At 43.6% G+C, this 17,938-nt stretch overlaps 1 protein-coding gene across 1 annotated transcript in view; it reads left to right on the forward strand.

Moving 5' to 3' along the window:
• The window catches only part of LOC132475106 (uncharacterized), a 444,510-nt gene extending 441,656 nt beyond the window's left edge, over positions 1 to 2,854 (forward strand). Inside the window, exons 65-69 of the mRNA XM_060076081.1 lie at positions 449 to 727; positions 940 to 987; positions 2,005 to 2,082; positions 2,216 to 2,510; positions 2,693 to 2,854. Of these exons, the coding sequence (XP_059932064.1) occupies positions 449 to 727; positions 940 to 987; positions 2,005 to 2,082; positions 2,216 to 2,510; positions 2,693 to 2,711 (719 nt within the window). The 3' untranslated portion in view covers positions 2,712 to 2,854. The remainder of the gene's footprint in view (positions 1 to 448; positions 728 to 939; positions 988 to 2,004; positions 2,083 to 2,215; positions 2,511 to 2,692) is intronic.
• The last annotated feature ends 15,084 nt before the right edge of the window (positions 2,855 to 17,938 follow it).

Genomic DNA, 17,938 nt, shown 5'->3' on the forward strand with positions numbered 1-17,938 from the left:
TAAATGCATAGCAGTACACACCTACCTACCTGTACTTAAAACATTGGGCCAATTAGTAGGCCTCCAAACATTGTTGATATAGGCTTCATTAAGAGCACAGACAACGGACAACGTTTGACCGAGCTGTCCCAAGACAGAACACCTCGCCGACCGCATCTCACTTGACTAACTATATAACGAGGAACTTCTTATTCTTATAGAAAAGTGAACTTAATGTAGTACATTTTGATTAAACTAAGTCAAGCAAACAAACATCTTATTGATGAGATATGTTGTGGGGGACAAGGTGGTACGACAAATGGTTTAAAATATACAGAGGTCAAGAAGAGATTAATCAATGTCTCCTGAATTCTGTGGTCCAAAATTCTGAACAATGTGTTGAACACCCTGCCTCAACTATCGTGTTTCCATGCCGTCATTTTTTTTTGCCTTTTGATTTATTTTCCAGTGGAGCTTCGAATGGTCCGTTGTGAATTTGTGAAGACAGTTAAAATCTCAGTTATCAGAGGTCTCCTGGATGACCTTTTGCAGCAGAAAGTGTTCAGTACTGACGACAAATACTCTGTCATGGAGAACGAGAGGAGCAGAAATGACCGAGCACGGTGTCTGATCGATATGGTGATCGGTAAAGGGGAGAAAGCAAGTCGGATAATGATTGCTAGTATGAAGAAGAAGTACAATGACTTATGCTCCACCCTGGGTCTTATCTCTTCTCCTGCTGGTGTGGGTGAGTTGTTACCATGAATGTACTTTTTAAAGAAACAGTCAGTACCAGCTTTGTTTTGATAAGAGGGGAGCTTCTTTGTCCTTTAATCCACTGGGATCCATTGATTCATTATCTTCCACTCAGGATTACATTTGTGTGGAATAAAACTTTACACTTGGTAGGTTTATGGCTGACATCGTAAGATGGACTGACGATCCTTTTACATATCCTAGGACATGTAGACGACAAGACGGTGGTAAAGCAAAGGAAACAAAACACAGGTAAGGGTTGTGCTGTGTTCCTTGGCTCCTCTGAGAACATATTACATATTTTCTTCTAAAAATGCTGATTTGACCGGATACCTTGCATAGGCTTGTTACAGGTTTGTAGACTCACCCTAACCCCGTAAACCAGTGGCAATTTCTCTAAGACTACAAGGGAAGCTTGGCCTCCCCTAAAACGTAAAAAATTAAATGGTCAACTATATACTGTTGTGTTAACATTTCATTGACTAAAAATGCGTTAGAAAACGTCCATCTCAAAGACGAGTTTGTTTGAATCAGCTGCTTATCGCAGGTCGACTGACTAGATTTCCTTCTCATCAATTCCCATAGCGTCACACTGCATTTGCTTGTTGAAAGTCAGCGTCCACCAACTTCAATGGGGCTGCATAGAACAACCTTTTTTAGTGCGTTGACAGCCATGGATTATGCTGCGATTATATCCCTCCCACGGACTAGGCATTGTCCAGTTAGGCTTTGTCAGATTGCACCAGAGAGTTTGGTGAGATAATCTGCCTGATTTTGCTCTGCCTGTTTCTGTTTTTGGATTTTTCATTCCATGTTGGAACTTTGCCTGGATCTTTTGTGCGTTACAGTTTTAACTTTAAGATTGACTTTTTGACCCGTCTACCCTTTGTTTGAAGAAAATGAATAAATATTTTTGCCAATTGCATCTGGTCTGCACCTGGGTCCTTATCTGCAACCCTTAACAATGGAGTTGGACAGTGCAATGCCTCAGCTTTACAAAATGTTCTCATTAGTGGCAACAATAGGAGCTACATCTGCAGGTGTAGAAAGGAGCTTCTCCTGTTTAAAGTGGCTCAAGTCCTACACCCGTAACACAATGGGCCAAGGCCGTTTAACTAGCCTTTCCCTGCTGGCCACTGAGAGGACAATGATGGTCACTCGAAAAGACAGCTAGTTGGTATCACAGGGTCACAGAGCATTTCCTTGAAAGGGAACAGGGCAGAATTTACACATAAATAAATTGACAATTTATATAATGTACGTCTTCAGGAAATGGAGGCCGGAAAAGAAATGGAAGTAAATCTGAAGAAGTGGCCAATAAGAAACCTTGCAAGGTAGATGTGTCAGGTGAGCGGGTGACATCTTTTGAATCAGATGATTGGTCTCAGGACAAATGATTAAGAAGTATGTTTCGTGAGCGTTTTCTCTTTTGAGATGTCTTGATCTGCCTGTATGTGGATTGTCTTTGTCTTTTTTTCAGATAGCATCACTGAAACCCACTCCACAGGGCAGACTCTGACTGACAAGGAGCTCATGAATGTGGCCGATACGCTGGGACAGGAGTGGGAGCCGGCTGCCATCCACCTGGAGCTAACGACCAAAGATTTGGATGAAATCAAGGCAGAACATAGACCTGTGGCCATGCAGAAGCTGATGATGTTGGTGCGGTGGAAGTGCCGAAGACCACCAGGAAAGGCAACAGCACAGGACCTGCTGAATTGTCTGACTGACCTGAAGCACCTACCGGTCGAGACTCATTTATCAGTTATTGACAGGTAACGTACTTCACCCACACACAGTGAACGTCCAGCCCATTTGAGCAGCTCCCCTCTTTTACAGGATCCATTAGTTTCCATTCAATATTATTTGTGGTAGTAATGTAATGTGGTCGCAGTTGCAATTGAGTTGAACTTGGTTTTTGTATGTGCACTAAGGACCTGTCTGTTTGCTTCCTCAGAATTGATGAAGTGCCATAGTGAACTAGATGGCTCTGTCCAAAGAAAACAGTGAAGATATGCAGAATAACCTGAAACAGTGAAGCTGTCTGTGAATGCATCCTGGTCGTTGGGATACGGCCAGATGATGACGACAGAAAGACTATTCAAAAGTGTAAGCAGCCGTAAGACTCTCTTGTCGACTCTAAGGCTCTTGTCGAGTCCATCTTTACCGTATAAACTGTTTAAATGGCACAATTGGTCATGCAGCTTTGCTCCACCAGTGGTCAAGATGCACATACTCTGCCAAGGCATTTTTGAAGCGTTGGCATCAGTTGCGACCCTGTGCTGTGTTAATGTAACCTGACTCGCGACCACAGAGGAATTTCGTTCCAACTAGCTCCACTCATCCATCTGGGATCGCTCCCAGATTTGGGGACCAGATTTAATGGTCGAGCCAATCAGGACTGTCGGGCGGGATTTGTATATATGTGACGTAGCGGACAAGGGACTGTTTTGATTCAGACAACAATGGCGGCTCGCATCGAGGAGGCAAGCGTCAACATTGATGATGCTATTTCATCCGTGTTGTCCAATCTAGCGAATATTCTCTGCAGTCTTTTTCCAAAAGTCTTGACCTTGTAAAGTAATCATTGATATAATGTTTAGAATAGACCCTCCTTCCTCTGCTAGTACTAAGCTGTTCCCCTCAGGTACCTCCTATAGACAGGTATAGAGGTATAGATGGTTGTGATCACTGAAACAACTTTTTTCTGAACATTTGTGTTGACATTGTGCCAAAGCAAGATAATGATTATTTAACAATCCACTAGGATTGTGTCAGTTCATTGTTTTTATATATATTATGTTAACTTTCTGAGCCCGAGCCAGGAAGGTTCAGATGTCTGTTTGGGGAAAAATAAAAGTGGGAAAGGTGGGAAAGGCTGCCTTCTTGCTTCATTGTCCAACATATTCAATATCAATTAAAACTAGTCTACTCAAGTAGGGCTATTAGTCCCGTTCAGATTAGTAATTATTAGATTGACATGGGTATAAAATTGCGCTCAATGTAAAAGGACCTTTACTTGTAAGCTGTGACCTATATGCCCTATCCCAATGTCCGGACTCACAGACTTTGCTGCGTGTTCTCGGAAAATTATTAAGGCTTTAGGGCTGTCCCAATGTCAAAATCCAAAGGACGTGAGGGTTTGAGTCCACACTTACCGAGCCCTTTCTGTGAGTCCATATCCATGGTTTACATAGGAATGAATGGGCGCCATTTTGGAATACGTTGTCCATTTTATAATGTGTCCATGGTCAAGGGCGTCAGTTTGTTTTTAGAAGTGGTGGGGACAATAACCATAAGCTTGAGTGTGGTTTGAAAAGTGCTGGGTACCCTTATGTAAGCTATTCATCCATTCAACGCTGCATTACAATATGCTCAGTGTATCGTCAGGTGTTGAAAATCCTATTCGAACAATAAGTTTAAAACACAGTTTGTGTTTTGGCTTGTTTTGCAAAACGGCGTCGGAAACACCAGGGTATTGGCTCGGGATATGTAATACTAATACACACAGGACAAAGAACAGTGTTGGCAATTTAACACTTATCTTGTCATCAAAAAAGTTTACCAGACAAACAATGCCAGACTGTAAAGGGGGTACGAAATGAAACGAGGTACTGAGCATCAGCCTTTTGAAGACGAGCAAGGGCTGCTGGTAGCATATGTGATGCTGCATAAAAAAAAAGAAAAAAAAAGAAAAACAAAAAAAAAGCGCCCAGAGGAGAATTGCATCTGCCAAATCCTGACCACCAGTAAACACTTGCGAAGGACCAATGTAGACTTCACTCGTTGCAACAACATAAGCAAATTGCCCGCAAATAAAATTCCCTACAGTTTAGGACAGGGGTGCCCAACCTTTTTTGACCCAAGATCTACTTTTCAAGTAGCCAACCTCCCGAGATCTACCAGCCCAGGCCCGTCGCTATGGGCGGGCCATAGGGGGCCGGGCCCGCCCCCCACAATGATTGTGCCCCACTTGAGGCACGTCTCAAAAACAAACAAAAAAAAACCTTTTATTTTATATTATTATTTATATTATTAACGCTCCGTTCACTTGCATGGGCCCTTCACAACTTAGGTATAATTGACCGCTGTCAAGGTAAACAAAGGATTTTTTGCCTCTAATGGTGTCTTTGGTACCGCTCCGCAAGAAGTCCGGTAACTTGTCAACCCCAGCGTCTTCGGTTGCTAAGCGACGTCAACGTCTTTGGCGGACTATTAAATCTGCCGATCTAGGCTACGTAGGCCTACGTAAATACGTCCATTTAGCCGCTAACAGTTACCGCGCATTTTGAAGTGAAGCTGGATGAGTTTTCGCTAGCTTACTTTCATTTCTAGTTCATCATCATGGATATTCGTAAGTGGTTGAGAAGCCCACCAACAGTCTAATAATCAGTCAGATCATTTCCTGGACCCATCAAAGGTAACCACACCTCTCCAGCTATTAGCTGGAACTGATGTGGCTGAATCTGAATATACTGTGGCTTGTGAGTTCCTGGTTAAGAAAATGAATGACACCCCGAAGACGGAAAATGGACAATAGCAAACATCCTTAGCACATTCAACTGTGCACTCCAGGCTATGCCGACTGTTCTCACAGCCTACACCCTTGCCCTAACTTTAGGAGCTTCCACAGCAATGTGTGAAAAGTCATTTTCCAAGCTGAAAAACGTCTTCTCAGAGCATCGGCGCAGTACTGAGTGGAAGGATATGTTGATGAGGAGGTTCAGCTCGGAGAAACGCCGCCTCCCGCTAAGGACAGGGAGGGAGGGAGGGAGGGCAGCGCTGAATCCACTCAAAGTAAGCTACCGTGTGTGCGTGCGTGCGTGCGTGCGTGCGTGCGTGCGTGCGTGCCTGCGTGCGTGCGTGTAACCAGCCTAGTGTCAACCATCGGCGTCGGCAGACCCTTTTCACCGGGGCACGTGCCCCGTTGTGGATCTGCGGTGCCTGGGTATGCCTGGGGCACTGATTTTTTAATTCATTTATTTATTTATACCTTTAATTTTTTTTTATTTAAGTCTGACTCATCTGGCAATCTACAGAATGCATGCTTGCATTTTTTTTTCTTAAAATAGGCCTATAGACTACCACTTTCGTTAGAATTTAAGTCCGACAAACGGACAGAGTAATTAGAATCCACTTGCGGCCACTCGGAGCATGTTGCAGCCGGAGAGTTGCCTGTAACACAGAGCCAGGAGTTCGTCATATCTTAGGCTATCTTTAAGAAACACGGTACTAGTCCTCCTAGTAAAGACACACTAAAACATTGATTGTACAAATTTGACACCCTGAAGAAATTTACTATTTGAATTACGTCAATAGAATGCATGGTGCCCCCCTCATTGGCCGGCCGCTGCAATGAAATGTAGGCTACGTGACGAATGCACACACTGAGGAGAGAATCATTCTCCTTGATATCGACTTTTTGAACCTGTCCAGCACAGCGTCAGCGACCATTCACTCCGGCCGGCGTGAAGTGAAGTAAACAGTAAGCGTTACATTTTTATCCTCTGGAAGCATAGAATGTCTAACAAATGTGTATGCCTTTCATCAAATAAGGTGAAGGGGCGTCTCTGAAGTGGTGTTATTAGCTAATGTGGTCACGTCTGTCGTTATGCTATAGTAGCCAGACAGTTCGCTAATATATTAAACTGTAGCGATAACTGTTTAAGCTGGACCTGTTGATCGGAGAAAGATCACAAATGTCGGGTTCACACTACATGCCATCTTATGGTGTTTCTCGATTCTTTACGTTCGTGTTTTCAGGGGGTGATGATCCCGTGATGGGGTATCCAAGTTGTCTTGTCAGCTTAGTTAGCTAGCTATCGGCATACTGTATAAGACATCTTCTCAAGTTGCCTGGAACCAATGGCACCGATGTTATACTAGCGCAATTTATAACAGAATACAACACTCGGAGGTGGAAGCTGTTTTGTACGCTGTTGCTTTTAAAAATAGCCCAGTGCATGCTTAAATAAGCAGGCTGGCTTAAGCAGCTCAAGCACACGTTGGTCTCAAAGTTGAAAATGAATGATTCTGAAATTATTCTCATTCTGGTGTTTTCTGCTCGAGTAGGCCTACAGACAAAAGCACAGACATTAAGGGGGCATGATGACATACTGGTGGTTACTTTCAAGACAGTAGAAACATAATGTAGAAAAAAAAAACAATTGATAGGTATCATTCATAGCATGCATATAGACAAATGTCCTGTTTTTACTATTCGTTTTTTTGGTGTGTCAGGTATGTAGAGAGTTATGGAAGAAGTATGTTGTACTAGTAGGCTATGTTATTAATTATCTGTGCCCATGCTTTTTTTAAATAAATAATTGGGGGGGGGGGGGGGGGGGGGTTGTATCGTTAACCTACGGACTTCAGTGGGGGTTTCATTCCGTCTGCGCACGGCACCTTCTCAACAATAATCAATAATCTTCCTCCCATTCAGGGTGAAAATGGTAGGTGTTCTGCCCCTGCTTCTTTGTGTGTGTGTGGCGCGAACTAGCCTGGTACATCAGCTCGGCAGATAGCTAACAGTTTTCCCTCATAAAGAATGAAGCAGCTTGTCAAGATAGCTGTATGACATCTACTTACAGGCAAACGTGTTTTCTAGCCAACCAATACGAAAGAGAAAAAATACGTGACTGTTGTTTCACCATGCATCGTCGAACTACGGCAAGACTGCTAGTACAAAAACATTGCGTTAAAAGTTGACCACTAGGGGTCTCCCTTTCATCAAATAAACATCAGAACAGCACAACAACAATAGGCCATTTTCTCGCTAGTGGCCAGCTTATGTACTTCACTGTACGGAAGCATATTGGTAGATTTATACAAAATGGCAATATGTTCTGCAATCAACAACTCAATCTGAAATGAAATTGTGCATACTGTAGAAATGAAGGAAAATGCATAAATAAGAGAGAAGCTTGCATCATGATTCATCTTAATGGCAAGAGAAACATCATCACCTAGCCAGATGCTTGCAACTCAGCAGCTAGGCCAGCTACCCAGCCAATTCTAGAGCTTTCTCATTTAGCACTAGACTTGCTGTAAACACCATACTCTGATGTCTCCATACCCAAAGATAGACGAAATCCAATAAATGCAGAACTACACTGTAACAACCTGCGCATTGAATAGCAAATTACTAAATGTGTTTGAAATCGAACAACTGGGTAAGCCTGGGTAGCCTACTACCAATATTCTTCCATAACTGCTGCTGCTAGCTTTTTCTCCTAGTGAAAGTCAAAGTCAAATGTATTTGAATATACAGTCAGTGCGTTTACATGCAGAGACATTGTCGGATATCAAAATCGAATTAGACCTCAACCGGACTTTTTCGCGTTCTGCACGAAAAAAATCGGACACTGCTGTGGGACTCGATTCAATAAATAAAAGTATGTGAGCATGAGCACGAAATCGCATGAAACCGGTTTGTTCAAGCAGCAGAGTTTTCAATGGAAAATGGCCCGTGTAATGTCGGTGGCCTAGCACTAGCGATTAATCAGTGCTAACGTCACGACCATGCTAACAGGAATTTGGGGAAACACTGAAGATAGGAGGACGTTAATAAACGTAAAAAGAGTAAAAGAGTCATTGGCTATATTTTTATCAACCTACCTCCTCCTGGTGGATCTCGACGGCCAGCGCCAAAATTCTGTCTGGTTTGGTAACGGGGTCCTCCGGTAGAACAAGAAGCGCCAGGGCCTGGAGTTTGACCCCTGAATAGTTGGGCCTGGTTTAATTGACGAGAGATGGTGGACAATGTCTCACCAGTTCCTAAAATGTTGTTAAGTAGACCCACAGCTTCTGTGAGTCTCTCTCTATCCATCGCGAGTGCAAAAGTGGCGCAGTATTTTGACCGCCAGAACAGAAGCTGCCGCTTTTTCTGTCAGTCAATCAGGAACTGAGGAAACATACTCCCTTCCGTTTCATTCAAACTCACTTCTGTTTCATTCAAACTCTCTCCCGTTTCATTCAAACTCTCTTACATACACTACTATACTCTCTTACATACACTACTATACTCTCTTACATACACTACTATACTCTCTTACATACACTACTATACTCTCTTACACACACTACTATACTCTTACATACACTACTATACTCTCTCACATGCTACTATACTCTCTTACATACACTACTATACTCTCTTACATACACTACTATACTCTCTTACATACACTACTATACTCTCTTACATACACTACTATACTCTCTCACATACACTACTATACTCTCTCACATACACAACTATACTCTCTCACATACACTACTATACTCTCTCACATACACGACTATACACTCTCATACTTACATGTAAAAGGAGTTTAATAGTGTGTGTGTATTAGTATAGTGGTGCATATGTCGAGATTATAATAGTGTGTGTAAGACCACGTAAGAATTCTGTCCCAGGCAGCCCCTCATAAACATTTATTCCATAATATCTGATTCTGTGGAAAATTACGTAAGAGACTATCTGACTTAACAAACTAATCAAACAAACAAATCGTGATAGTGAACGGAACTGAGAGAATTCCCGGATTCCCGGAAAATAATCGTTTTGCCCATCCCTTGTGTGTGTTGTATAGATACATTGAGCCAGCAAACCCCAAAAACAATTTTTTTGTTTTTAAACATGGTTATTTGTCTTATGTGATCGTTAACATAGTGATCTATGTTATCACTTGATGATGAAAGGTAATGGAACTAGTTTTATTTCTCGGTAGGGATACTTTCTTTAATGAACGCATCACTCCAGTATTATGACTCCTCCATTGACTCCTTTTCTGCTCACCCGTTGACTTCAAGGTCTCAATCTGCGGGCTTCAGGTGTTATGTTGCATAACTTTAGAGGAACTTTCATTGAGAATTTTTTATTGAGTCAGCGTGTTTCCCTTCCTCTTTGCTAGTTCATCTTTGTTCTTTGTTTCAAGCGTCCAAGCATTTGAGGGAAATTTACGGTTCCCTGTTTTCTGATTCCTGCCCGTTTGCCTCCTGAGTCGGGCTATTGAGTCCTATTTCCCCTGCTGCCTACCTAGGTGTTAGGCCTTTTGCAGCAATAGGAAGCCAGCCTGTTGTTCCTAAACTTATGAGAGAATAGACAGCAAAAGGTGCTCTCTGGAATACCTGTTGGGGATACGGACTGTAAACCTACGCCTAGTCTAGAACATATGTCACATAAACACATGGCTTAAATCTTCATCAAGTTGTCATGCAGGGATTCAATTAGCTCATCAATGGTTGCAAAAGCAGGTGTAACCAAACGCTTGACACAGGAAGGCACAGACGGAGTGAGAGGAAGTCGTATTTATTGGGACAAGAGGTAAAAGACAAGCCGGGGCTAGGCAAGCGGTAGTCAGGCAGGCGAGGCGAAATCGGCACCCAACTCGATACACCAGCTGTCCAACCCGAAGTTACAGAAATAAAGTTCACATAAATAAGAGATGTCTCGTAAAAATCTTTTTAATCATTATTGACATTTAATAAATGTAACACGGCCATAAAATAAATCAGAACAATGTCAATGTCAAGAAGAAGACCCTGGCCTCGGGAACTGCGCGCACGGGAAAGCTGAGGGAGCCGCGCATCCACCGCGCATCCATCCGCAGCAGAGACCGGAGGACCACCCGTTCCTGCAGCTTCAGCAAACCTGCATATACATCTTGTATATGCAGAAATACAAGATGTTGCGGCTGTGGCAGCACCGAAGACCTGAAAAGGCCACAGTACAGGACCTTCTGAGAGGACCTGGAGGAGCTACCAATCGAGACTCATCAGTTATTGAAAGGTAACGTACTTCACCAACACACAGGGGCATCATAGTGGGTAGAAAGCACCCCATTGGGGCCCTCAAAGCCTGGAATTGGCTGAAATTTGAATCTAAAAATATACTTGAGGCTCACTTTCACCCCTTACAGAGGGCAAAAAATGGTTTATTCCACTGCTGCACATGGATTCCCCTAAACAGTAACGCTGAGTGACTGATTGAGTGACTGCTAAAGCAGGAGCGCTAATTTAGTCACGTCGTTCCCCAAGAAAGGGAAATCGGGGTTACGTAAAAGAAAATAAAGGAAAGAGAAAAAAAATTGAATCCTTACTGATTTCTTTCTAAAGAAAGGTGAGCACAACGGTGGTTTAAGAATGGTTTAAGCAAATCTCAGCAGTTGTTTATATTGAAGGCAGTCAGCGAGGAATCAGGCTTGGAGCATAATTGAATTGTATAACATAAATTAATCAATATAAATGAATTAATCAGTATTATATCTCGAATTTCATACACTCCAGATTTTATGATTGCATACTTAATTTTTCGATTCTAAATTCTCAACCAATGGTTTGTCTCGAACATACAACATACGCAGGACTTAAGTCTTTTCGAGTGGTCATGCAGTGATTCAAAAGTTTGTTCAAGGATTCAAGAAATCAAAGATTGCCAACTCAAAAGCAGGTGTAAAAACCCTAACCCGAAACCAAAGACACCCCTCCATGCCCTCGGAGGCCGAGAGGGCCAAGGTTCGGTGTGGGGGTCCGAGTCAGGCCCTAGAAAAAAGTTCTCAAGTTTCAGGGTGGTAGGACCTTCCTATCTCCAAAACAGTTTTTTCACCACATTCTGATTCACAAGATCCAAATGCAACACATTTGGGAAATCCAAATGAAATCCAAATCTCAGATATGTCGTTCCCGGGACCCCGGAAATCGTGTGTTTAAATTTTGGCCTCTCAAGCTATCTTGAAAGGGCGGGAAAAGGGGTGTGACCTCCAACAGTAGAGTAAATGGGCATAAAACAGCGGGTAGTTTCAAGCTCCCCATTTTAGGTGTCTAGACAAAGCTGGCCTATGGACAAGCTTTTGAAGTCTTGAAGGTTCAAAATGTCAAAAGGAGCCGGCACCACGCCCCTTATGAGATAATAAAAAGTTATTTGTATCTCTTTGCTGTTAAAGGTAGCCTAGCTTGTGTTACTATAACGCCTATTGGGAATAGGTAGCTTAGCACATAGATTTTTGTGAATTGTGCTCTGTGTTTTCGCTTGTTCGAGTGAGTTTGTTGCTCACTGAGTTTTAGAGTTTTATTGCGACTCATTCTGAAGAGTTGAGTTCATTTGCAAAAAAATGAATGGGCTGCCGTGCGTCATTCTCCATTTGCGTTTCACAGCAGAAACCGCCAAACATCCTTGCCGTTTCTGAACACAACCCGATAAATCCATTCTGCGAAACAGCAAGCCATATTCAGGTCAGGTGACACGGCTGTTCAAAGGAAGACGAGCCATCTGTTATGAAAGCAATGATGCATTGTGCCAAAGAGAAATTTCCCCACAGGGACAATAAAGTTTAACCTAAACCTAAACCCTCTGAGAGGCATTTCGGCAAATGTAACTTAAAAAAAGGAATCTAAGATGGATAATTTTAGCGAAACGGATTAACCTGTAATGTTATCCCGATACGGGTGTAAACAGAAGAGAGATGCTGAAACGTATTGCTGTAACGTTGCAAAGTTATAGCGGTGAGGGAAAAGCTCCCTACATTGCTTGTAATCACGTCAACGCAGAAAAATGTTGCACTGTCTACGGAGGTGTTGGCAATGATAAACCGAGTGTTATATTCCACAACAGTAAAAGAAAAACAAAATGCCACTCTGTTGTCTTGCATGTATACCACGCCAGTTAAACTACTAGGTGAACCAGCGGTTAATCAGACAGGCAATCTGCAACCTCTATGAGGATGTCCGTCAGCAGACAGGACCTTAAGGAATGCAGTGATCAGGGGTGATTGCGACACACCAAGGAATGCAGTGATAAGGAGTGATTGTGACAGACTAAAATAATTAAAAGATATTGACTCGCACGTAATACTATTTTGAGACTGAATACTGACTTAAACTGAACACCGTAAAACAATAATCGGAATACTATTGCTGCGATTACCTGCAGGTAAAAAAAAATCACTTCAAGCCCATACATGGTTTTGTGTATCTCTGAAGCATGGCATGTGGAGTTATCTGCTTTTGCGAAAAAATGGCTTTTGGAGACATCTGCTTTTGCCCAAAAAAAATACTTTACGTAAACAAAAACACATTTTCAATAAAGTTACATTTTGTAAGTAAGCTTTATTCTTGAGTTGTTTTTACTTAATCAAAGCGACCCAACTGCAGTCCAATTTCTTTACCTGTAATGCACGATAAAAAAACATGAGTTATCTGTTTTTCAAAATGAACTCCTCGGCTGTTGTCTGGCCTCACCAAATCACAACTCTGCACAGTGGCTACGCACTATGACTTGGTGATAACAGCGCAAGAGAAGAATATAAAAGTGACTTTGTTCCTGGAACTTTTCAGACTCGAGCACAAGCTTGAGTTAAAGCGAATGGAGCATGCTTGGAGAGCGACCCGAGAGCATGCTTTGTCAATGAAGCAGCTTGAACTCGAGTCGTGTGGTGTTGACGTGTGTAAAAAATATGCGTCTTGGTCCACCCTTCTCTGAGAAGGAGGTGGATAAATATTTCACCCATTTCTAATGGGTAGCAACCACCCATAGTTGGCCGAAAGAGATTTGGCCGTCATTGCTTCAGTGTGTGTTTACTGGTAAGGCCCAGGAGGTGTTGTCCGCTCTAAGCATGGACCAAGCAGCTCAGTATGACGTAGTCAAATACTGCATACTGCATGCCTACGTCGCTGGTCATTGAGGCTTATCGCCAGGAGTTCAGGAATGCTAAGAACCAAGATCAGCATCCTTTTGTTGAGTTTGCACGCGAGAAAGATCGCCTGTTTGATAGGTGGTGCAGTGCACAGAAAGTTCAAAGCAGGGAAGACATAAGACGACTTGTTCTCTTGAAGGACTTCAAGAACTGTCTCCCTGAAGCTTTCGCTGTGTACCTGAACGAACAGGAGGTGCAAAAGTTGGATGGGGCTTTCGTTTTTGCAGATAATTTTGTGCTTATGCATAAGCGTGTTCCTAGTAGCGGTTGGATAATGGTTCAGAATGAGAGAGGAAACTTTTGTAAGTGATGAAAAATGAGGCAAAGATTAAATCGTAATTACCTGGATAGAAGCAAGAGATCAAGTTATAGCAAAGCAGATATGCGGAGAAATATCAGAGCCCCATGGAGACAGTCCACCATATCCTAAAGCATTGAAAGACGAATCATACAAGACAGATATGGTCAAATCAGGGCCTCCAATCTGTGCACCTGAACAAGAAGCAACTGGTAAGAGATAACGATCTCTGACTAAAAACCAGTTCAGTGGCTTCTATAACAAAAAAATTGGGCCTGTGGCATTAGAGCAATAAAGAAGCCATTACCTTTTCTAATAAGGTGGGGAAAGCTCATCCAGGATGGCAGTAATCCAGTTCAAGCCCTGCTTAGAATGTCATGAAGAGTCTGTGCTGAGACTTGAAAAAAGCTGAAGTGAAGTCCATGCAACTTGATTTGCCAATTTGCAGAGAACTATGAGTCACAAAAAACATTTCACCCAACGTTTCCGTCAGAATAAAGTCACTTTAGACTGCAAAGATTGCGTGAAAATGTGCTGTTGCACGTTTTCTGCAACATGCTAGAGATTGAAGCGTAGACAGGCATGAAGTCGCCTGTATCGTCATCAAGGGCGTCAGTTTGTTTTTAGAAGTGGTGGTAATAAAAATGGGCAATAACCATAAGCTTGAGTGTGGTTTGAAAAGTGCTGGGTACCCTCATGTAAGCTATTCATCCATTCAACGCTGCATTACAAAATGCTCAACAGTGTATTGTCAGGTGTTGAAAAACCTATTCGAACAATAAAAGTTGAAAACCACAGTTTGTGTTTTGGCTTGTTTTGCAAAACGGCGTTGGGAACACCAGGGTATTGGCTCGGGATACGTAATACTAATACACACAGGACAAAGAACAGTGTTGGCAATTTAACACTTATCTAGACATCAACAAAGTTTACCAGACAAACAATGCCAGACTGTAAAGGGGGTACGAAATGAAACGAGGTACTGAGCATCAGCCTTTTGAAGACGAGCAAGGGCTGTTGGTAGCATATGTTATGCTGCATTAAAAAAATAAGAAAAAAACAAGCGCCCAGAGGAGAATTGCATCTGCCGAATCCTGACCACCAGTAAACACTTACGGAAGGACCAATGTAGACTTCACTCGTTACAACATCATAAGCAAATTGCCCGCAAATAAAATCCCCTACAGTTTAGGATAATCACACAGGTTATGCGAGAACATATTTATGTCAGGATAGGCCTACCAGGCTCCAAGTCGTCACATATCTCAAATCAGACAAAACAACTATAACCACATTGGCATAGCAATCGCACCGTGTGTAGCTGCTACTGCCTGCAATCTAAATAAACAATGCATACTAGCTGGAGCACCAACCAGAATCGGATCACAATCGTTTAGGACCGTGGGTAACCTTTGGCCAGGTCATCACGAGCAAACAGAACCAGCAGCAAAGTTTACGTAAACCAATTTCTTACCTTATGTGGCCCTCCACATGCAGGCTAGATGATGTATCCATATCGTTATCCAGTGTCACAAACATACTTTTATAGGAAGCAAAAGGACCGGCTATTTTCTGAAAAAAAACAACAATTTTGGATGTCTGTCTTGAAACTTCTCCAGTGCGTTCACACCAAACGCAACGGGGTGACAAGATCCCATACAAAGTGAACGTATAGACGCGTATCGGGCGAATTTTTTTGATTTGTCGCGCCACACTTTCGCCGTGCACTGGCGAGCGCATTCACGAGGATTTGTGGCGCGACAAATACACTCGAGTTGAAAGATTTCAACTTTGACACGAATTTCAATCAGCGTTCAACTGCAGCATGGAGGAGAAAGTGATTGTTGCCGTTTGTGACTCTCGGAGATCTTTATATAATAGTATATAATATAATATAATTGTATAATATAATATAATTGTATATATAATATCACGGCCAAAAGCTCTGTGCGCCTCCGGATGGCCGTAGCGCGGGGAGCTCATAGGGATTGGGCTTCTCGGGAGTTGGGGTTTGTTTACCGGCGTTGCTATGGGTTCCGGTCTTTTGTGTTCCAACGGTTTATTAGGTAGGTAGGCCTATCTAATAAATGATGTCTACGTGCGCGCCTATTGCATGATTTTAGACTCGACGATTTCGGTTGAGTATTTGGGGATTTTTTCAGTCGCAATCGGTTTGCATATCTTTAAAAGTGGTGGGGACAAAATTCGTATTTCAAATAGTGGGGGGGACATGTCCCCCCGTCCCCCCCGTAATCGACACTTATGACCGTCATCGATTACTCGGAATGGGTGCATTTGTTTTGTGACACCAGGGAAAAACAGGTTGAGTCGCTGAAGCAAAATGGTTGATATTCCTCTGTGGTCGCATAACAAGAGCACAACGAGTCAGTAGAGCCAACGATATCTCATAATAGAGTGTCATAATACCGATATGAGGATGAAAATTTAAATCAGGTTGCTGTCGGGCGCTTCTTCCCAAGGCACGCCGTGCATCGAGTGGAACTACAAGCTGCTGCCGCTTCAGTTGCCAACCAGGTCGTGCCCGCTGGCGAGGCATTCCATAGGGGTGATTCCTCTCTCCATTCAGTCATGGGCTCGTACTTAGCGCTGGTTCCATTCATCTTTCCAGATGTTTGTCTTTGCTGTTTCTTTGGTTGTCAGGAGAGGTGTGAATGTATGCAGGAAACTGGCTCCGGATTTCAGTCGGGCTGGAGGTGCTGTGTGTCGGTGCAGGGGGTGTCTGGTATCGGTCTTTTGTGCTCTCCGCTCGTCTTGGGCGACGATGAATCGTCTGATGTTTGGGGGGGGGCAATGCCAGCGAGGGCGTAGAGGCAGGGAACTGGCTGTCGATATGCATACCGTGATAGTGCGGCAGTTGTCCTTGAGGGCTGTGTCAACCAGTTTGGTGTGATGAGTGCGGCTCCAGCTTGAGCACGCGTATCCAGCTTTTGAGAAGCACAGGGCTAGGGCAGTTGCACGGATGGTTGACGGATCAGCGCCCCACTTTGAGTTTACCAGTTTGCGCAGGATGTTGTTGTTCCCATGAGATTTTCAGTTCTTTACCTGCATCTCGATTTTTAAGATTGAAGCTGCATAGTTGGGTTTTTGATGGGTTGGGCTGTTATTGTAGTAGGTTGTCATCTCTTGGAGGGTCATCTCAGGACATGCTCGATCTTTTGGAAGTTCTCCTGTTGGGTGGTGATGCAGAGGTCATCAGCATAGATAGATTAAGCGGCAGCATTGTGGGGGGAGTGGTTGGTAATTGGTGTAGATGTTGAAGAGGAGGGCCGTTCTTTTGGGCTTTCGATTTGCTCTTATTATCGTTTGGTTGAACGAAGAATCGCTTGCTGTTGAGGAGGCTTTTGATGACTTGGCACAGGTCGAGGTCACCAGTCATGTCAAAAAGTTTCCTGATCATGGTGCGGTGCTGGACAGTGTCTTAGGCAGCGGTGAGGTCTAGGAAAGCTGCTCCGGTGATGAGGTTGCACTCAACACCGTCCTCAATGTGTTGGGTGAGGTTCAATAGCTGCCCAGCACAGGACCGGCCAGGGCGGAAGCCAGCTTGATCTCGAGTAAGCTTGGTGTCTATAAGTGGCATAAGACGTTGGAGTAATAGCCTCTCGTAGAGCTTGAAGGTGATGCAGAGGAGGGAAATGGGTCTGTAGCTCTTTGGGGATGATGGGTCCTTTCCAGGTTTGGGAATTGCGACAGTCTTGGCCTTCCTCCATACAGGTGGGATGGTTTCTGTGCCATGCATGAGTTCAGCATTTCTAGCAGCCAGGTCATCCCTTTAGGTCCCAGGTGCTGTATCATTTAGGCCAGTACATCATAGATTCCTGCTGCTTTCCCGAGTTATTCTAGGTCGAAGGGCTTGGTGAGAGCGCTGGCTGGTTGAGGGCAGTCTGGTACCGCTGTCCGGCGGTATTCTCCTGTGGGTCTGCGCCGGTTTTGGCTGAGACCGTTTGCCACCAGCTGTGCTGCAACTGAGTTTGCTGTGACTGTTGTGAGCGTGGGCGGTGTGGTATTATCTTCACAGAGATGGCGGATTTTGGCCCATGCCTTCCTGCTGTTATTGGTCATGTTTGTGTTTTCTATCAGCTCCTTTCAGGCTTGCCTTCGATCTTCCCCGACTGTGTTCAACAGGATCTCACCGAGTTCCATGGTGGTGAAGGAGAAAGGGTCCTCTTGGTATGCCCTGTGGTAGGCTTCC

Source organism: Gadus macrocephalus, chromosome 16 (genome assembly GCF_031168955.1).
Source record: "Gadus macrocephalus chromosome 16, ASM3116895v1".
Classification (NCBI taxonomy): domain Eukaryota; kingdom Metazoa; phylum Chordata; class Actinopteri; order Gadiformes; family Gadidae; genus Gadus; species Gadus macrocephalus.